Source organism: Haliotis rufescens, unplaced genomic scaffold (assembly GCF_023055435.1).
Source record: "Haliotis rufescens isolate VD_foot unplaced genomic scaffold, xgHalRufe1.0.p SCAF_5, whole genome shotgun sequence".
Classification (NCBI taxonomy): Eukaryota; Metazoa; Mollusca; class Gastropoda; order Lepetellida; family Haliotidae; genus Haliotis; species Haliotis rufescens.
In genome coordinates this window covers 283,324-306,644 of record NW_025964223.1, presented here as the reverse complement: position 1 = coordinate 306,644, position 23,321 = coordinate 283,324, and the positions used below count along the sequence as shown (strand labels likewise).

Below are 23,321 nucleotides of genomic sequence, written 5' to 3'. Positions count from 1 at the left end.
CTGGCAGATAATTGTAAGCCAACTTACATATTCAGCTTATCTAACTCCTCATAGCATGCATAGATTCACAAGTAATTGTTTGTATTATTTCAACTGAATCAAGACGCAATTTTTCTCTTATATTTTGTTCGCGATAGTTCAATATTTATCATGTTTATTATGTCTGAATGTGGGCTGGTAACTTTGAAGATGGGCAGGCAACACTTATGGGTCATTGCTGACTGTCTTGTTGGGGTTTAAAATTATTTCCAAACACTGGATGTATTTGTATATATATACGTTATTCGTCCAGAGGATAAAACGTTTATTCCAGTAGTTTCTGGAACGTGTGGTTGAGTCCTAACATCATTCTACCGTTTGTTGTGATGTTAACAGTAAATAATGGCCTTACAGCTGACATAGAGTCGATGATGTTGTCACTGGCATTATGAATATGATGAAACCTCATTGGACAGACCCAATAAATCAGGGAAACGGAGAAATGTGTCTACATGTGTCAGAGCTCCAGATACCGGAAGGTCCAAGGTTCGATCCCCGGTCGTGTCATACCAAAGACGTTAAAAAGATGGTACTTGTTGTTGCCCTGCATTAAGGGGCTATGACAAGGACTGGTACCCTCCGGAGTCAGTATACTGTCACACACACACACACACACACACACACACACACACACACACACACACACACACACACACACACACACACACACACACACACACGCATACATGCACATCGCTATATAAGTGCAATAATCTTGGACGCGACGTTAAACCCAATTTCATCTCACCTACAGAGTACTAGCCCGAACATGGCTCTATGCATAATTTTCAGTAGTGTTTAGTGTTATTTTATGGACTACACTCACTAGACAGAACAGATAATTACTAGGCTAGAACACTTGTAATCGCGGCCAAGGTCACAGAATCTAGCGACATGAGTTCCATGTTTGCTCATATTTGTATGTGGAATATGTATCTTGATATTTTGGTCCCGACTATTCTATATGGATTCGGCATGCCAGCTATCAATTTCAAGTGACATTATGTTGGCGTTCCCCATGGTGCTGATGGTGGTGTGTGGGTGAAAGTCACCAGATGCATACGTAATGAAGTATGTCACACGTCAGCAACGTCTCTCTGCCAGCTGTTTAGGGGGCAGCTCAAAAGTCTGATGGTGGATAAACAGATAAAAACTTTTGTCTGGGGTTTTGGGTTGGCATGGTGAATGATAGGTAAGATGCAAGTTGACCTGCCGACAAAGTAGGGCTGGGACAGTACACTCACTGTGCGATTCCGATATGTATCACCATACCTTGCTCACGATCTGATACGTATCGTGATACTTACATGTGCACTTATCTGTGGTGCGTAAGCCATCTTTTTCATACTTGGACCACTAATGATTAACAGTTGGCAGTGTCAGGTATGGTGCAAAGGATGATAATATTTACGTTTTCACTACTCATTTTCACTAGTAATTAGTGTTTGGTGTAACACTATTTTCAAGGAAACATTTAACTTTAACATGTTTAAGGTAAGAATCAATACTTTATACTTAGTGTGTGACTGTGATCGATACTTGTATCGAGAAGTAAAAAACGCAATCCACCGATGCATCAGTGTGTTGTCCCTCCACTTGGACAAAGTGTAATCAGAGCGTGTACAGTGTAACAGTTTTAATTTTCATCATTGCTCTGGACACTGAATCAGTGTGATAGTTAAGAGGAGATGGGATCTGTGACAGATAGAGCCAGTACTTAAAAACATCTTTGCATCGTGTTGAAGTTACTTTGTATGCAATACTGTGGTTTTCATTGGGAGGAAAAGGGGAATCAGAACACAACTGCCTAAAGAAACTGCTACCCACTGCCAGGCAGTTGCTATGGAAACCAGATAATATGCAAGGATGAGAAGTTTTCGTGGATTGTTTTTACATTACGTTTATGTAAGGAAACTTTATTTCAGTATCACAGCATGTACTTTATTCTTTCAAACAATGGAAGTTGCGAACATTCCCTCTTGAATCGTGTGACTAGGTGAGGACTTGGGCTGGCTGTCGATACATACAGAGATCAATAATCGTTAACTGAATATCGATTAATTATCGCTTAATATAAGAGAAGTAACTTTGAGCAAATTTGCAAAAATAAGTTGGAAAGACAACAACATATTTGACACCAGTGGTGAGTGTGGCACAGTTATTCATGGATTACTTAGTGGACATTTAAGATAACAAACGGTTGTTTTCCGTTTTTTGGCATTTGACATGATTGACAAAAACAAATCTGTTTTGGTAGATCTAAACTTTATTTCACTACAATAGTTTTTGTAAGTTATTATCGATGACAACAATTTCATATTCATAATCGTTAATATTTCTTCCAATCAATGATAATTCCTATTATCAATCTTTTTGGCCAGCCCTAGTGAGGACTGAGCCGTGGGTGTGTGAGTGGACCCAGGCAGTGAGCTGGGACAGCAGACCAAGTATTATTGTGTCATCACTTTTGTATCCGATATGAACCGTTGATCGGCTCCCTTCATGCTGCCTTGTGACTTTACTACAGTGTGTAGGTTATTCAACAGTGTTAATTATGAATAATAGCAAGATGACCTCTACATGGGGTCTGTTGTAGGACTTTGGTTTTATGTTTGTGTGGTAATTAAGTGCCATAATGACTAGAGTTGTTTATTTGCCTTGATTTACCAGTGAGCCTCCAAAAATACGATTGGTTGTGTTTGAGTGGGCCAACTTGCACAGGTTAATCAGTATTAAGTGCTAACTATATACTTATATATCATCATATCAAAGTCCTATTCCACTTGCATAAACCAACCTTAATGCAATTGTTTGACGGCTTTGATTTAATATCGCAATCTTAGCTAAGACTGAAGTTTTCTGTGATGGAGGTGCAAATGCCTCAAGTATGACCCCTGTCAACAGATGAACTGGCTGCACATACCAGCGGGACCGGTTATGATAGTAGCTCCATCAACATGATCGCTCTTTACATTGATTTTAAAAAAGGAGCCCAAAAAATTTAAGGTATTAATTTCTGGCATTGATACCACATAGCAATAGTAAGTAAGAGGAATACCCTTATCATGTTTAATGAAAATGACATCCTATTAAAAGACAAACTATCCTTCTGCAGTGTTGGCTGAAGAGCGCGTTTTTGCGTCTTGGACGCACAAAAATGAGTTTGAACGCACCTGCGTAACATGTGTGGGTCTCGTGGACGCAGTGACTGGGGCGTTATTAATTTCATATCGAATTGACACTGTTATCGTAAATCAAAGACATACGTCTTTGCGTAAAGGTATTTGTTGCCAAACAAGACAGGGAAGCATGTTGATTAACACTTCCGTTTGCTAAACCAAACCAGTTTCATTATTCTCTCCCTGTTTATGACAAATACCCAAACCGGTTTCTTGACCTATATCTATTTTCGGTTTTGCATGTATTAATGTTTGGTATGGTCCTTAGCTTTGCTTCAGCCAATCAGGTGCCGCATATTAAGCAGGTCGGATATAGTCGTAATTCATTTAGCTTGATTGGTCGAAAATATCCCGACCTTGTGTCAAACTAAAAATAGCCCGGCACATGAAGGGTATACTTCAGAACGTGGTAACCGTGACCCGCGAAATCGAGCGACCGTGTAGGAAGGTACGCTATGTTATCGCAGTAGTTAATTCATAATGGATTGAAATGGGGCACGCTTATAACCTTATTAAATATGTGATTCAAATATTTTTTGTTGTTCATTGGATTGATCGATGCTGATTTTCTTTACCGAGTTCGGTAAACAAAGTTCCTGTGTGGGTTATATGGTTTACATCACGTCCTGTTTTGTATTTTACATACGACCGAGGTTTGATCAAGGGACTTCGTTTGAACAAATGGGTTCTTCTTCGTATCAATTTCGAATGGAGGTAGGGGTAATTCCACTTCAAAAAAATCCCAGAAACTATCATAAAGAAGGTAACGTGTGTACAAGTAGCCGTGACATACCGCAACGAGTCCTGTATTCAATCATGCAATGAAATATATCGTGCTTAGATTTGCATAAGTAAACAGTCGACAGTTTGTGTGGATTTCGAGATTTATCGATACCGCCATACTGTATATGATAAAGAATAAATGCGGACACTTGAATGTAAGCATTGTTTTTATTTAGCGGACTCTGAATATTTAGTTATTCTACAACAGACCTATCAAGCTGATTATAATTCAATCTCTTGTGGGTTATATTAAGAATTGCAAAACACATTTTGACAGAACCGTTATTAGTGTAAATGACATGTTTTAACATTTATAGCACCTGAAACATGTTCATTGTTGACTAGATTTATGAAGGAAATGCTGGATCCTGAACATACTCTTACTTAAAAAAACTGTTTGATATCCCAATTATGTTATGACTCATTGATCATTGTCACAGTTACGACATGAACTCACTACTCAGTACAGTAGCATCAGAACAGCCATTGAACTTGACTGAATCCATAAACTTCAAATCATTGGAAGATCTAGATATAAACATTAACAAATGTCTGCCCCTATGACCCCTTACCAATGGCTGATCACCCGTGTACTGCCTTTTCATTTACAAAGTTAGATATTAACATGGATAGTTTTGTGTTAAAATATTCATTAGTATCAAATTTCCATTTTAAGAAATTGTTTGTCCCTTAAGGTCCCTCTTGGTCATGAGAGCAGGATGTGTCCTGATGTGAACCTTTCTCTCACTTTGCCTGTTTGTTGATATTTTGCAGCTGCGAAAAGATGTCTGATTTTTCACAACCACTGTATTCTGTTGTTAATGTTATATTATGATGCTACAAATTGGACCCCTCCATTTTTGTTTGGGACCCCTAATTTTTTGATGAAGGGGTCCAAGTGACCCCAAGAAAATTTAAGCCAGAGCAGACACTGCTTCTGTATGGCTCTTGATGTTGGTGGTTGTATGCATGTCTGTATAATGAATCTGTGCTGTTTGTGTTACTACATGGCTTTAATGCTTGCTGTAAAAGGTGACTATAGCCCCATTCACATGGACAAAATTTACTCATGTAAGCAAAAGTATATTTACATTGCGTTCACATGAAGTTTATGCAAGGCAGAAGTAAACATCTTTCATAAATAAATTGTTGACATTTAAACATTTGAGGCCATGTCGCTGTCGGAGATAGTCAACCAGAGGCGAAAGAGAGACTTTCCATACTTTCTTAGTATGGGATTAGTCTTAGGATTATGCCAGGAAAGAGAACTGTGGAAGAGAGAACTTTCTCAACACTGGTTGAACAATGTGGCAGTGATTGTTACCCAGTGGCATTGATTGTTACCCTGTGGCAGTGATTGTTACCCTGTGGCAGTGATTGTTACCCTGAGGCATTGTTACCCTGAGGCATTGTTACCCTGTGGCAGTGATTGTTACCCAGTGGCAGTGATAATTACCCTGTGGCAGTGATTGTTACCCAGTGGCATTGATTGTTACCCTGTGGCAGTGATTGTTACCCTGTGGCAGTGATTGTTACCCAGTGGCATTGATTGTTACCCTGTGGCATTGATTGTTACCCTGTGGCAGTGATTGTTACCCAGTGGCAGTGATTGTTACCCAGTGGCAGTGATTGTTACCCTGTGGCATTGATTGTTACCCTGTGGCAGTGATTGTTACCCTGTGGCAGTGATTGTTACCCTGAGGCATTGATTGTTACCAAGTGGCATTGATCGTTACCCTGAGGCATTGATCGTTACCCTGAGGCATTGATCGTTACTCAGTGGCATTGATCGTTACCCTTACGCACTGATCTTTAACCGAGGCATTGAACATTATTCTGAGGCATTGATCTTTAACCAAGGCATTGATCGTTGCTCATTCTATCAACCACTGGTTTGACTAGACTTGATGATGTACAGAAAGGTGTGATACAGATTGAACATGGGTCAAAGTGAGCGTGGCTCACTAATACCCCCGACCCGCCTAGTATGTCAGTAGTTTCAAATTAAATAATGGATAGAGTTAGGGTTTGAAAAATTCATAAAAAATGGAAAATTCATAAAAACAATTTTTTTCTTTTGACTGCACCCCTCCATATGACACAGATTATATGTAAGTTTGAGATGAATCCACTGAATAGTTTAAGAGAAATCCCGCGGATAAAGTTTTCGGACGGACGGACGGAACCTTGGTATAACTATATACACCCGACCTTTTTAGGTCGGGGGTATAAAAAGATTTAAAAGCTTCACTTGATGCTGTATGTTTGCTGTACTTCGTACACACCTGCAGTCATGAGATGTGTATGTTTTCAGATGTTCAAGAACAAGGCGAAGGATATTGCGGACAAGCTGCTCCCAGCCTTCAACACCCCGACGGGCATCCCACAGTCCATGGTCAACATCAAGACGTTAGTGCACTTACTAGGACTTTTTGTTTAAACCGCCTCCGAGGTCTAGTTGCGGAAGGTCAGTGGTTTGATCCCGGCTGCATCACACCGAAAGATGTTAAAACATGTTACTTGTTGTTACCCTGTCTGGTGCTTGGCATTAAAGGGGTAAAACAAGGATCGGTTGGCTCAGAACATAGTCTGAGTGGGGTATCTATGTTAAACTGGGGCATGGTATTTCAGTGGAATAACACTCTTAAACCAGCATTGTATGTGTGGACATCGCTTTAGAAGTACAGCACTATTGAATGCAATGTTAAACCTCATTTTACCTCATCATTTTGTTTAATCAGAGGGTCAAAATAAATAAAACTTATTGTTTTAACTGGTTTTATCATTTGTATGAGAATTTCTAGGTGAAGACATGTATGAATAATTGTTTTACCATGAAATATGTGATATTCTTAATTATATATTGAAGGGGTGAGATGAATTTAGTCCGGAATTAATATATCAGAGATTTTTGTTGTGACTGCTTACAGTGGCAGTAGTCGGAACTGGGGGTGGGCGTCTGGTGGCTGCTCTATCCTGGCTGAGTTTGGATCTCTGCATCTGGAGTTCGCCTACCTGTCGGCCATTACGGGGGATGATACATACCTCAAGAAGGTGAGCTGACATTGCAGTTTCAGTGTTGGAAACTAAACAGTTAGGAGCCCCGGACACTGATGCCTTAGCACCAGACCAAGGGGGGAACCAAGTGGCACAGTGGGCACTGTTGTCTTAGGTGTAATGGTCGTGGGTTTGTATCCCGGTATTATGTTTTAGGTTTGTCAGCACCATACCCGTGTTAATGGCTTCACAGGAGTGTAAACATCTTGAGACCTGCATCACTTCTCCCACATACAGCTGACACTCTGTGATAGAACAAGAAGACTGTTCAAAGCAGCATTAAACCAGACTCACTCACTCACCCATCCACTTGCAGTAGACAGTGACAGCCTGTTGTTTGAAGCAAGGGGTCTGACATGTACCAGCAAGGGGTCTGACATGTACCAGCAAGGGGTCTGACATGTACCAGCAAGGGGTCTGACATGTACCAGGGATTTATTGGCACAGGCTGACAATTATCATTTTGGCTTTGTAGTGGTGACTGATATAAAGGAAGAGGTGTTTATGCTCACCAATAGATCTATTTTATTTGCATTGAAATCTGAATGCAATGTTAAAATACCTCTAAATTATATTTTGGAACAAAACAATGTATTTTTCTAATCATGTTTAATTTGGAATCCTATAAATCTCCCTGTATACTTGTAATAGGTGTATCTTGTTCCAATAGATGTATCTGTGATCAGGCTGTAGACAAGTTTATACATGCATTGTGATCATGACAGACTGTAATGTAAGCCTCCTGACTGATATTGAGATAATATGTATCCATGCGGCTGTGTTGCGTGGTGATTCTGTCAGCAGGTCTTTCCACCATGTTGTGGTCCAGCTGGCCTGTGTTTGGAATTAAGTTCCATCTGGCATGCTTTAGTATAAATGTGGGGAATAACTGGCTATCATGGTGACCCGGATAGTTCTTGGGGGGTGAAAATAGCAATTATTTGTAATTATGAACTTGTAGAAATGTGATTTATTCCCTTATTTCGTTATTTATTGAGGGTTTTATTGTGCAGTTTCAAATGCAGTAGGTATATGGTCATGATGGTGGGCACAATAACCAATAACATATGTTGCACATGTTATTTTGTATTGATTGTGGACACTTGATATTATCATTATGTGACCAGCTTACGAGTTCCTGAGCATCTTCTGCCAAGTTATTCATCTTTTTTGTAATTTTCCATCGATGGCCCACACATCCTGTCTACAAGCAGCTGATCAGCTGTTTATAGATGCTGGCTGTTTATTTCAAGGCATCCATTAAATAAGACAACATTTAATGATTGACAAACGTGCAGATTATCTCATCTCCAGACACGGGTCATGGTCGTGAAAATGTCAATTCTCACCACACCACTCAATGCGATAAACTGCGTATTTGCCAACCCCCATTTAATACGCTCACAGTTTGTTCAGAAAAATACATTGTTGAACTGTTTGGGCTTTGTATGTTTTGACCATTTGGCACAGCGAGTCTGTGATGTTACAAAATATCTTCACTTCAGTTGAGCTGCATGTATGGTTTTTCCTATGATTGTGTATGTTTATATAGTCAATAGTAGGGATTTATGTAGAGCGGCTCATATATTAAATATCACATCTTCATGTTGATGTGGTTGTAATTAATGTGATGACCTTTACTTCACTGATAGCAGAGCCAGCAAAGAGGGAGATGCTTTCATGCCTATTGTAATGTGACATTAATGCATTGAATGCAATGATAGAATAACTATGAGTTTGATGTAAGTAATGTGTAGGTCTTTTAGGGACATGTGTTTATCTCGTGTTGGACATAAACCTCACTTATGGAATGGCTATTACGTAACCATGTTGGCGTGGGTGAAGATGAGCATGTCTGATGATGTTGATGAACATGTCCGATGGTGTTGATGAACATGTCTGATGGTGTTGATGAACATGTCTGATGGTGTTGATGAACATGTCTGATGATGTTGATGAACATGTCTGATGTTGCTGAACATGTCTGATGGTGTTGATGAACATGTCTGATGGTGTTTATTAACATGTCTGATGATGTTTATGAACATGTCTGATGTTGATGTCTGATGTTGATGAACATGTCTGATGTTGATGAACATGTCTGATGTCGATGGTGTTGATGAACGTGTCTGGTGTTGATGAACATGTCTGATGGTGTTGATGAACATGTCTGATGGTGTTGATGAACATGTCTGATGGTGTTGATGAACATGTCTGATGGTTTTGCTGAACATGTCTGATGTTGCTGAACATGTCTGATGGTGTTGATGAACATGTCTGATGGTTTTGATGAACATGTCTGATGTTGATGAACATGTCTGATGGTTTTGATGAACATGTCTGATGTTGATGAACATGTCTGATGGTGTTTATTAACATGTCTGATGATGTTGATGAACATGTCTGATGTTGATGTCTGATGATGTTGATGAACATGTCTGATGTTGATGAACATGTCTGATGTCAATGGTGTTGATGAACGTGTCTGATGTTGATGAACATGTCTGATGGTGTTGATGAACATGTCTGATGGTGTTGATGAACATGTCTGATGGTTTTGATGAACATGTCTGATGGTTTTGCTGAACATGTCTGATGTTGCTGAACATGTCTGATGGTGTTGATGAACATGTCTGATGCAGGTTCTGAAGATCCGGGAGGTGCTGCGACAGCTGGAGAAGCCTAACGGGCTGTACCCCAACTACCTGAACCCTCGGACTGGCAAGTGGGGGCAGCGTAAGTGCATTGTTATGGAGTTGAGATCCTGATTGTTGTATGAACAAATGTGACATGTTTGCTTCTCCTGTGTTGGTTCTTGGAGTCTGACACCCTGACAGTGCTGGAACAATGCTGAAGAGACACAACCTCACAGCCTGTATCAGTCACTGTATCACGCACAGTAGTTGTTAGTGCTCATTAATCACTCCATGCTGAATCTGGTGTAGAAAGGTCCCCAGAAAGCCATGCTCAGGTTCAGTTCAGTGACCCTGACAGCACTGGACCTTGCCCATGTATCGATCACTGGTTTGTTTGGTTCCGGTTTGATTATTTCCAGTCCGCTGTGAGATTGTTGGAAAACTGCTGACTGTGGCATAAAACAGATCTGATTCTCCCGTGGCTGACTTGGCGACAAGGTCTGCTGGAACATTCAGCTAGTTTTTATTTCATTGGGCAATAGGCACCAGACGAAGCTTTGGATTGTTCCGGCAAATACTCAGGGTACCAGCATAACTCATATGTGTGACTATGATTATCGACCTGTGAAGATCCAGGTTTGGATAGGTCTTCAGCAACCCATGCTTGCCATAAAAGGCGACTATTCCCTTTGGAAGAGGCGACTAATGGGATCAGGTGGTCAGTTTAGCTGACTTGGTTAATGCATGTCATCGTATCCCAATTGCGTGGATCGATCTTCATGGTATCAATCACAGGATTGTCTGGTCCAGACTTACAGACCGCTGTCATATAGCTGGATTATTGCTGACTGCGGCGTTAAACAACAAACAAACAAAGACTATGATTATAAAATTTATGATCCTGATGTATTTTGTGTTGCAGTTGCGGTGTCAGTTGGGGCTCTAGGAGACAGCTTCTACGAGTACCTCCTTAAGCAGTGGATCATGTCGGGCAAGACGGACACAGTCGCCAAGGAGATGTACGATGAAGCAGTGAAGGTAACAAGCTTTATACGTGTCGCAGTTTATGTTGTGATAAACCAATTGCAAGTGATTCCATTTAATTACCTAACTAAGCAGTTCTTTATGTGTTTATGTATCCATAAACCGAAAATAAATTAGGTCACACCAACTAATGGACTGCTGTTTTCTGATTGGTTGATAATGGAACGGTGTGGGTGTGTGGTCTATGCTATTCACTATTCAACCTATTGCAGCATGTATGTAATTGTATCTACATTGATCTCCATTAGTCTCAGATTAGAACTTGACGTGACAAAGACTTACAACATTTGTTGGGCAAGAGAGATAGTAAATGAATTTTCAATATCAATTCAGTAATGGAAATGTGCCCTTTTTGTTTGAAACCATTGATAAAAGGGTACATGAATCGTGTGGATGTAGTGGATCTTCAGCCTGAAGGTTTATATTTGCATTAGTCTGTTCTATTCTGATTTCTGAAAAAGCGTGTTTGTTTACAAACAAGAGAAAAGTCCGGAGTGCAGGATTGGTTCTCACAATAGGATCTGATCTGGTCTAGACTCCTTATATCTTCCTCAACGAAGTAGAATATAGGAATGTCTGTCCATCATGTTTCGGTTCCGGAGCAGAACTCAAAAACCATGAGTCATGAACTGTTCCCTATTTTTCAACTTTCCATGGCGACGACCTTGACTGAAAATGGCGGTATTGGCAGGGGATATGAGTATCTCATGCTTGTTTGGAGGCTTTTATCATACCTGAGTGGATTCGGCTGAGTGGATTAAAGCACATGCTATCATACATGTGTTGCCCAATCCAGACCTGACTGTTTCCAGGCCTGACTGTTTCCAGGTTTTGATATTGCTGGAATACTGCGCTGTAATACACGCTCCCCATGTACTGTTGTCCTGCGGGGTATTGACCGTTTCCAGGCTTTGATATTGCTGGAATACTGCGGTGTGATACACGCTCACCATGTACTGTTGTCCTGCAGGGTATTGACTGTTTCCAGGCTTTGATATTGCTGGAATACTGCGGTGTAATACACACTCACCATGTACTGTTGTCCTGCAGGGTATTGACTGTTTCCAGGCTTTGATATTGCTGGAATACTGCGGTGTAATACACGCTCACCATGTACTGTTGTCCTGCGGGGTATTGACCGTTTCCAGGCTTTGATATTGCTGGAATACTGCGGTGTAATACACGCTCACCATGTACTGTTGTCCTGCAGGTTATTGACTGTTTCCAGGCTTTGATATTGCTGGAATACTGCGGTGTAATACACGCTCACCATGTACTGTTGTCCTGCAGGTTATTGACTGTTTCCAGGCTTTGATATTGCTGGAATACTGCGGTGTAATACACGCTCACCATGTACTGTTGTCCTGCAGGGTATCTGACTGTTTCCAGGCTTTGATATTGCTGGAATACTGCGGTGTAATACACGCTCACCATGTACTGTTGACCTGCGGGGTATTGACCGTTTCCAGGCTTTGATATTGCTGGAATACTGCGGTGTAATACACACTCACCATGTACTGTTGTCCTGCGGGGTAGTGACTGTTTCCAGGCTTTGATATTGCTGGAATACTGCGGTGTAATACACGTTCACCATGTACTGTTGTCCTGCAGGGTATTGAGGACAAGCTGATCCAGACGTCCAGCGGAGGCCTCAAGTACTTCGCTGAATACAAGTCCGGGCGTCTGGAGCACAAGATGGACCATATGTCCTGCTTTGCTGGTAGGGAGGAAACTCTACATCATAGTCTCAGTCTCTCTTGAATGTACTGGCCCAAACGATCTCTTGAATGTACTTGCTCAAACTATCTTTTGAATGTATTAGCCCAAACGATCTCTTGAATGTACTGGCCTAAATGATCTCTCAAATGTACTGGCACAAAATAGCTCTCAAATGTGCAGGCTCAAACTATCTCTTGAATGTACAGGCACAAACTATCTCTTGAATGTACAGGCCCAAACTATCTCTTGAATGTGCTGGCCCAAACTAGCTCTCAAATGTACAGGCTCCAACTATCTCTTGAATGTGCTGGCCCAAACTATCTCTTGAATGTGCTGGCCCAAACTATCTCTTGAATGTGCTGGCCCAAACTATCTCTTGAATGTGCTGTCCCAAACTCCCCTTGAATGTGCTGGCCCAAACTAGCTCTTGAATGTGCTGGCTCAAACTATCTCTTGAATGTGCTGGCCCAAACTAGCTCTTGAATGTACAGGCCCAAACTAGTACATCTACATCTTTACACTTTACGCTAAACATAACAGCTCTCATAAGCTAATTTTTATAGAATGACATTTGTCTGAACTCAGGTTTCGGACTAGTGGCAGACTGGTCTTATTAATCCTTGTGGTGAATTACTGGAATTTAAAGATTTTCATTTGCTTTTTTCCAGGTGGAATGTTTGCTTTGGGAGCTGAGGATTCCAATGACAAACAGAAATATCTCAATCTTGGTGCTGAGATAAGCAAGACTTGCTACCAGTCTTATGACCGATCACGTAAGTCCTGACAACAGCAGGCTGATCAGATTCAGGGTTGTAAAATGAAGTGGAGGGTGGGTTGCAGTCTGATTGGTTGATAAGCAGTGTTTGATGGGATTGGGGCGGAGTTTCTCTGGGTATGAAGACCTTTCTTGAAAAGGATCCTTTCTTACGCGATCCCAAAATATGTTGGGGAAAAACATGCCATTTTGCTAGACAAAGTAGATACCTCATTATTATGTATTACATTGGATAAGTTTTTATCAGAATAACTTTGATTGAATTGTTTTACTCCACGTTCTGTCAACCATACAACTGTCATGGTGGTGTTGTATCATGACACCATACATTGTATCATGACACCATACATTGTATCATGACACCATACGTTGCATCATGACACTATACGTTGTATCATGACACCATACGTTGTATCTTGACACCATACGTTGTATCTTGACACCATACGTTGTATCATGACTCCATACGTTGTATCATGACTCCATACATTGTATCATGACTCCATGCGTTGTATCATGACACTATACGTTGTATCATGACTCCATACGTTGTATCTTGACACCATACGTTGTATCTTGACACCATACGTTGTATCATGACACCATACGTTATATCATGACTCCATACGTTGTATCATGACACTATACGTTGTATCATGACTCCATACGTTGTATCTTGACACCATACGTTGTATCATGACACCATACGTTGTATCATGACACTATACGTTGTATCTTGACACCATACGTTGTATCTTGACACCATACGTTGTATCATGACTCCATACGTTGTATCATGACACTATACGTTGTATCTTGACACCATACGTTGTATCTTGACACCATACGTTGTATCATGACACCATACGTTGTATCATGACACTATACGTTGTATCTTGACACCATACGTTGTATCTTGACACCATACGTTGTATCATGACTCCATACGTTGTATCATGACTCCATACGTTGTATCATGACACCATACGTTGTATCTTGACTCCATACGTTGTATCATGACTCCATACGTTGTATCTTGACACCATACGTTGTATCTTGACACCATACGTTGTATCTTGACACCATACGTTGTATCATGACACTATACGTTGTATCTTGACACCATACGTTGTATCTTGACACCATACGTTGTATCTTGACACTATACGTTGTATCTTGACACTATACGTTGTATCTTGACACTATACGTTGTATCTTGACACCATACGTTGTATCATGACACCATACGTTGTATCTTGACTCCATACGTTGTATCATGACTCCATACGTTGTATCTTGACACCATACGTTGTATCTTGACACCATACGTTGTATCTTGACACCATACGTTGTATCATGACTCCATACGTTGTATCATGACACTATACGTTGTATCTTGACACCATACGTTGTATCTTGACACCATACGTTGTATCATGACTCCATACGTTGTATCTTGACACCATACGTTGTATCTTGACACCATACGTTGTATCTTGACACCATACGTTGTATCATGACTCCATACGTTGTATCATGACTCCATACGTTGCATCATGACTCCATACGTTGTATCTTGACACCATACGTTGCATCATGACACCATACGTTGTATCATGACACTATACGTTGTATCATGACTCCATACGTTGTATCTTGACACCATACGTTGTATCATGACACCATACGTTGCATCATGACACCATACGTTGTATCTTGACACCATACTTTGCATCATGACACCATACGTTATATCATGACACTATACGTTGTATCTTGACACCATAAGTTGTATCATGACACCATACGTTGTATCTTGACACCATACGTTGTATCATGACACCATACGTTGTATCATGACACTATACGTTGTATCTTGACACCATACGTTGTATCTTGACACCATACGTTGTATCATGACTCCATACGTTGTATCATGACTCCATACGTTGTATCATGACACCATACGTTGTATCTTGACTCCATACGTTGTATCATGACTCCATACGTTGTATCTTGACACCATACGTTGTATCTTGACACCATACGTTGTATCTTGACACCATACGTTGTATCATGACACTATACGTTGTATCTTGACACCATACGTTGTATCTTGACACCATACGTTGTATCTTGACACTATACGTTGTATCTTGACACTATACGTTGTATCTTGACACTATACGTTGTATCTTGACACCATACGTTGTATCATGACACCATACGTTGTATCTTGACTCCATACGTTGTATCATGACTCCATACGTTGTATCTTGACACCATACGTTGTATCTTGACACCATACGTTGTATCTTGACACCATACGTTGTATCATGACTCCATACGTTGTATCATGACACTATACGTTGTATCTTGACACCATACGTTGTATCTTGACACCATACGTTGTATCATGACTCCATACGTTGTATCTTGACACCATACGTTGTATCTTGACACCATACGTTGTATCTTGACACCATACGTTGTATCATGACTCCATACGTTGTATCATGACTCCATACGTTGCATCATGACTCCATACGTTGTATCTTGACACCATACGTTGCATCATGACACCATACGTTGTATCATGACACTATACGTTGTATCATGACTCCATACGTTGTATCTTGACACCATACGTTGTATCATGACACCATACGTTGCATCATGACACCATACGTTGTATCTTGACACCATACTTTGCATCATGACACCATACGTTATATCATGACACTATACGTTGTATCTTGACACCATAAGTTGTATCATGACACCATACGTTATATCATGACACCATACGTTGTATCATGACACCATACGTTGTATCATGACTCCATACGTTGTATCATGACTCCATACGTTGCATCATGACTCCATACGTTGTATCTTGACACCATACGTTGCATCATGACACCATACGTTGTATCATGACACTATACGTTGTATCATGACTCCATACGTTGTATCTTGACACCATACGTTGTATCATGACACCATACGTTGCATCATGACACCATACGTTGTATCTTGACACCATACGTTGCATCTTGACACCATACGTTATATCATGACACTATACGTTGTATCTTGACACCATACGTTGCATCATGACACCATACGTTGTATCATGACACTATACGTTGTATCATGACACCATACATTGCATCATGACGTGTGCCCAAATGGCCACAAACTGCAATTTCTTGTGTGTACCTTAGATGTTCCTGAAGTCTGTGGTGATGTTTTAAATCCCCGATTCTCCTGATAGTGTGGTTAGGTTGCTCAGCAGCATCTCTGTAATTGTGGGTTTTACCCAAGGGAGAAACATCCACGACCAGCAATACCTTGACCTTTCCTCCCACATCTAGCTGACACACAGACATTACTGAAATACTGTTGAAACTGCATTAAACCAAACTCATTTAGTTCCAAGTAGAGGTAAAATATGATACAGAGGTAATAGTGTTCGAAGCAGTGTTAGACCCAACTAACTCACTCCCTCTGTCACATGATTTGACCACTGTTTTCTTTCTTCAGCAACGAAACTTGGTCCTGAGGCATTCCGATTTGACAGCACAACAGAAGCCAAAGCTACAAGACAGAATGAAAAGTACTATATCCTCCGCCCTGAGGTGATAGAAACTCACTTCTATATGTGGAGGTTCACCAAGGACAAGAAGTACCGAGACATTGCCTGGGAGGCTGTGCAGGTCAGTGAGGAGAAGGACGTTCACACCACTTGGACCACGTATATCCACCATACACATGTCCACCATACACATATCCACCATACACATATCCACCATACACATATCCACCATACACATGGGTTGCACCAAGATCTGTGCAGAGTTCCAGCCATTAATGCTGGAAACCTATGACCGTTGATTCAAATCACGGTTCGCCCTATATTTCTAGTTTGGGTAGCACCCTACCCATACCCGTGAGTTTCACCAAAGTGGTCAACATCTGAGACCTGTATCACTTCAGGCCAGCATCCCTCAACAAGCTGACACACAGCGATATAACTGAATCTGTTCAAAGAGTAGTATATGTATATAACTATATTTACATATACACAGTTCTTGACTACTGACTTGATAAAGTTACTTGCACCTCGTCCATAAGTCTAGCCCCGAAACAGGAACATTGGTCGGGATATATTCTTGCAAGCTGATTCTCTGTAACCATGGTCATGTATAATCTTCCTGGTGTCCTCACAAACTCATCTCCTTTCCTATCCAATCATTTGATAACCCTCAGCTTGAGAATGTGAGAAAACCTCCATCGGAGGCCCCATCGAGTTCCCATCAGGTTAACCCCAATCAAACCCCATCAGGTTAACCCCACGGAAACCCCAATCAGGTTAACCCCAAGGAAACCCCATCAGGTTAACCCCAAGAAAACCCAATCAGGTTAACCCCAAGGAAACCCCGTCAGGTTAACCCCAATGAAACCCCATTAGGTTAACCCCAAGGAAACCCCATCAGGTTAACCCCAATCAAACCCCATCAGGTTAACCCCAAGGAAACCCAATCAGGTTAACCCCATCAAGTTAACCCCAAGGAAACCTCATCAGGTTAAAAAGGGGGCGGTCTGGTAGCCTAGTGGTTAAAGCGTTCGCTCGTCACGCCGAAGACCCGGGTTCGATTCCCGACATGGGTACAGTGTGTGAAGCCCATTTCTGGTGTCCCCCACCGTGATATTGCTGGAATATTGCTAAAAGCGGCGTAAAACCATACTCACTCATCATCAGGTTAACCCCAAGGAAACCCCATCAGGTTAACCCCATCAGGTTAACCCCAAGGAAACCCCAAGGAAACCCCATCAAGTTAACCCAAATGAAACCCCATCAGGTTAACCCAAGGAAACCCACCCAATCTAAACCTTTGTTAATATCTGAAACTGAGTGATGCCTATTAAAAGTTCAGCTTTTTCCCATCTGTGATAATCTGTGGGGAGGGAAGCTGGATTATATTGGGATCCTTAAAACACAGGAATTACCCTTTCCTGATGTTGCCAGGGAATATTGTCCCACTGATCATGCTCATAGTAATGTTTCTTCCTGCAGGCTCTGGAGAAATGGTGCCGTGTGGAAGGCGGCTTCACGGGGATCCGAGATGTCTACCAGATCAACCCCCCACAGGACGATGTACAACAGAGCTTCTTTTTAGCTGAAACACTAAAATATTTATACCTTATTTTCTCTGAGGATGATCTTTTACCTCTAAATAAATGGGTACTAAATACTGAGGCACATCCCTTACCCATCTTGTCCTGAATTTTTTTTCTCTACTTAAAATTTGATCGTCATTGAAATGTGCACAAAACCTTGGTCTTCTTGAAAGAAAGTCTTACCAGCAACTTCTAGTGCATGTTGTCGGTGGAGTATTCTAGGCATTTCCTATGTGTTCTGAATGGCTGTATGTGTAAATATCTGTTGATGGCGCAGTGTGCAAGGGTTTGGGAGACTTGATAATTTATCACCATATTAATATTGTGTTTTTGTCTGTGAACAGAGAAGCATCGTCATGTATTATACGTACCTGGGTAGTATTGGTTTGATTAAATCAATAATTAAAACATATGTATATACGTGTAATAATTATTTCATAATATATGTGTTAAACAACGTTATCTGTAGATGAAGCAAAGAGATGTATAAGTGTGATTATTAACACAAGTTTATAATTGTATTGTAGTATCGTCAGTGATGATATTGTGATTATTATTAGCCCATATATTGTATGATCATGTATGAAAAATAAGTGGTCGATGTTTCTTTGAAAAAAATGGCAGGTTTTAAGAATGAAACACTTGTGTTTCCAGAGAAGAGTCACAAAAGTAACATTTCAATATAACATGATACCTGTGATTGACTTACAGGTCGATGACCCCACAATGATTTCAGGTCGATGGCCCCACAATGATTGCCTTATCATTTAGGGTTTTGCAGGGTTGTAAAAAATGAAATAGCAATACCTCGTATACAGCTGAAGGTATGACTGTCTTTTTACCTTGGAGTTCTAAAGGAGACAGGGTAGCCATGGTTTAGGTGCTGCAATTTCACTGTACAGGATTGTGCCCTGAATGTGGGTTCAGATCTCAGATTTGACCTGATTATTATGCCCGGTCTGTTGTTTCACCAAAGTTGTCATCATTCTGGACCATTTGGAGTTTTCCTCCGTCATAAAGTTGACATGCAGTAACATGACTGATATACTGAAAGTTTAACTCTCATGTTTCCTTCCATGTATAGGGATGAGAATTTTGCCTGGATTTTGTTACCTCAAGAGTTGCGTCTTTAGATGAAACCCTTTCTCTAGTTCCTGGAGCTGACAGCATGTACACATGCATACACCATGTAGGGTTGTCTCCGCCACAACCTCGTAGTTTTAAGATTTTTAATTTATTCAAATATACAGCCTAAATTTTAGGATTGTGTCCCCAAGGTTGAGGATATAATACAGTGAAGCCCTCTTAATCCAGACCCTGTTAGACAAGACATCATCTAGGCCTGGACCCTGTTAGACCAGACACCTGTAATTCTGGACCCTCTTAAACAAGACACCTATAAGTCCAGACCCTGTTTGACCAGACACCTGTAATTTTGGACCTGTTAGACCAGACACCTGTAATTCTGGACCTGTTAGACCAGACACCTGTGTGTCTTGACTCTAGGCAGATGGCTGACACACAAATATGTATTGCTATCAATACAAATTATTCTTTACAATGAATTTTTTGCTGACTTGTAAAGTCTGGATTGGCAGGGCTTTACTGTACAAAAGGTCTGTCACAACTGAGTAATCAAAAACGTGTCATGTGTTGTTTGTCATCTGTTGTGTGATATCTGTGTCGGTGTGGAAGATGTGTACAAGCAAGGTATCGGTGCCTTGCAGCAGTTTTTGAGTGCTAGTATTATTTCCTTTCTACTCATTCTTTTGGTGGTTATTTAAGGGAAAACACAGTGCTTGGATGACAAGAATATTATCCTAAATACTCATATGGGGCACTTAGAATGTAGCCACAGTTGATGCAGAGTAGTGTAATTATGTCTACTGTGTCACTATTGTTTGATGCTCATGCTGTCAACCACAGATTTGCCAGCTCAAGAAGTATTACATGTTGTAGGCCATCTTGCTGACTACAGTGTAAGATATTTAGTGAAATGTTTTTGTGTGTCCTTGGTAATGATCGGGTGCACGGGTGGCCTAGTCGTCTAAAGCACCGCGATTCGCTGTGCAGACTTGTGTCCTTTGGGAACGCTAGAAACCTATGATTGTGGGTTCAAATCCCGGTTCACCCCAATTATGTTTCTAGGTTTGTCAGCACCATACTCGTGCTCGTGGGTTTCACCGAAGTTGTGAACGTCCAAGACCTGCACCACTTCGATCTTTCCTCCCACATTAAGCTGACACGCCACGATATAACTGTAATACTGTTAAAAGCGGCATTAAACCCAACTCACTCACTCACCTTGGTAATGATCACCCAAAGCATGATGTGAAAGACTGTAATCGATGTCATGAAAGTTCCTTTCAGTTGAACTGCAATAGGTGCCTACATGAGGTGGTTTTGAAAGTCTAGTGTGTGTTGTGTTTGTGGACTAGACAACGAAACTCAGTCGTCAGTGTTCTACAGAAAGTGTAGATCTTCTCATGCATATCCTAGAAAGCCATGTTCATACCACTTAAGAAGTTCATCTGGTTTAACGATGCGTCCTGTGTACAATGAAGGATCCTTCCATTCCATAACAGTCATGTTTCCTGTCGCTGTCAGTCTGGAGAATGTAAAGATTACCCTTGATGTTTGCCGAAGGTACACAGTGTTGAGATTGAAACTATCTTCTTGTTCAAAGGTCGCGTTTCTGTTGGTAATTGGTTGCTTCAGAAGTATGGTTTATGGTCCTGTAATAACCAGTGGGATGAAGCCACCATTCTCTTTTGATGATCAGGAAATAAACAACATTTTCTCATGGCTTTAAATTACAACTTTTTCATGCTACCTTTTGTAATTAATTGGTTTGTAACCTGTACATGTTGATTTGTCCATTTACCTCTGGCGATAGCTGTGGTACATCTTTTAGTCTTAGGATGGATCAATGCTTTAGGGCAATATAAATCACTACAGAGTGGCATCCCTTTGAGGATATGCATGTGGTGGGTTCAATCGCTAACTGTTTGATTGGCAAGAAGAAGTTGGTAAGTTAGAAAGCATACAACTTTATGGATAAAAACTTTTTGTTTTTTGCATATAGCGATGTTTCGATGTGGATTCTTAGACCGTTATCAAGCTTGGGTGAGCGCTTGATAACGGTGTAAGAACCTACTAGTACATCGAAATGTCGCTCTATGCAATAAACCAGAAGTTCTTACCCCTAAAGCTGTTAACTTTCTTAATATAAGTCACTACAGAGTTGCATCCCTTTGTCGTATCAGGATATCCATGTGGGGGGTTAGGATTCCATGTTTTCAGCACCATAACTTGATTGTGGGTTTTACCACGGAGGCAAGTGTCTGACCTGCGTCCCTTCAGGTTCCCCGCCAATCAACACACTGATATAACTGAAATATTGTTGTAAGCTGTGTCAATCCTGACTCTTGTAATTCTATCTCTGAGTATGAATAAGGGAGAATAGGGAACAATTTGTATTTTGTGTTTCCATTGACCACCAGGTTTAAATAGGTATTCAGATATATTAAAATAAATATAAAAGGGGTATTTATTTAACCCAGTGATTTTGAATGAATTTGGTAGAATTCATTTCTAGGTAGCAATAAAACTTGTTTCCAAGTTTCAGGTTGGCTGTGAACATGTTAGCTGGGTGACAAAGAACCAATATTCATACAGCTTCCTTAAACTTCTATCTCAAGGACAGATCCAACATTTTTAAAAGGGAGGGGTTCAAAATATCAAAATATTCTCAGATAATGGTACTGCCTACACAATACTACACTGCTTTTCAAAGGAGGGGAGGGGGGGCCTCTGGATCCCCCTATGTATCTGGATCAACTACATTATCAGGGTCAGGCCTCTGTTTTCATCACTTTGTATACAGAGATCTTCCTAAACTCAAGGACCAGTGTTTTAAAAAACTGATAAAATCACAATTTAAAAACTACAGTTTTAACGGTCAAGTGGACTAATAAAGATAATAATAATATAAAAAAAAGAGGTTTTGTTGAAAGATTGCTTCCTACAAGTACTTTCATGTTACTGAAATAAGTTGACAAGCATGGCATGAACATTATTTTTTTTAGGAAAATTTGGGTTTTGTTTCTGTTTAACAAGTAATAATACCTTGTATGTATTGGATGCTGCAGAGGACCACAGTAATGTACTTCATGGCCACTGCTTGGTGGATGGATCAGTGTCTTGTGTTTGCTCCAATTATGGCTCTGTGGTAGGTATATATGTACTAGGTAGACTGTAGCAGCTAGGAAATAGACGATGAACTTCACTTGCATATTGTCACATAGATCTCTTGTTTACCCTGATATTCACCAGTAGACTGTACATAGAAGGTAGCTGTACAATCATGTTGGTTAATAATTTCCATAAGATGTTGATGTCAGTTGATAGTGGTAGCATTGACTAAGACTGGTGTACACAGAGATGCCGACCAAGTTACGAATAAGTGAAAATTATTACGAAAACTTTGCTAAAACATGGCCAGCATGACTGGGTTTTGTCATTACTTACAAGTGTGTATTATTTCCATGTTTGCTCGGCCAAGTTTCTACATTGCTTAATACATCCTTCAACTAATAATCATGGATGTTGCCAGGTAATATGAAAAAGATGGGTTTTCTTAAGATTACTCATTTTGAGCTTGCTCAATTTTGGGTTCTTGTGGCAACCATCTTTGACCTGTGTCACTTCAGGCTTTCCTCTCACATCAAGATGACATACTGTCTTATGAAGGGAATACTGTTCAAAGTGGCACTCAATTTAGGGTTGGCACTAGTGTACATATAACCTTTGTCACCATTTAGATTTGGAAACAACGGATACGACATCACTTATTTAAATTTCGAAAAAAACTTGAAGGATATTTTGTTGTTGAGATGTTAGATA

At 40.5% G+C, this 23,321-nt stretch overlaps 1 protein-coding gene across 1 annotated transcript in view; it reads left to right on the top strand.

Annotated features, from left to right (window-relative positions):
• Positions 1–19,708, top strand: part of LOC124124701 (mannosyl-oligosaccharide 1,2-alpha-mannosidase IA-like) — a 31,981-nt gene extending 12,273 nt beyond the window's left edge. Inside the window, exons 4-11 of the mRNA XM_046487927.2 lie at positions 6,316–6,410; positions 6,932–7,055; positions 9,701–9,794; positions 10,617–10,732; positions 12,350–12,458; positions 13,126–13,230; positions 16,779–16,951; positions 18,313–19,708. Of these exons, the coding sequence (XP_046343883.1) occupies positions 6,316–6,410; positions 6,932–7,055; positions 9,701–9,794; positions 10,617–10,732; positions 12,350–12,458; positions 13,126–13,230; positions 16,779–16,951; positions 18,313–18,522 (1,026 nt within the window). The 3' untranslated portion in view covers positions 18,523–19,708. The remainder of the gene's footprint in view (positions 1–6,315; positions 6,411–6,931; positions 7,056–9,700; positions 9,795–10,616; positions 10,733–12,349; positions 12,459–13,125; positions 13,231–16,778; positions 16,952–18,312) is intronic.
• Positions 19,709–23,321: the final 3,613 nt, after the last annotated feature.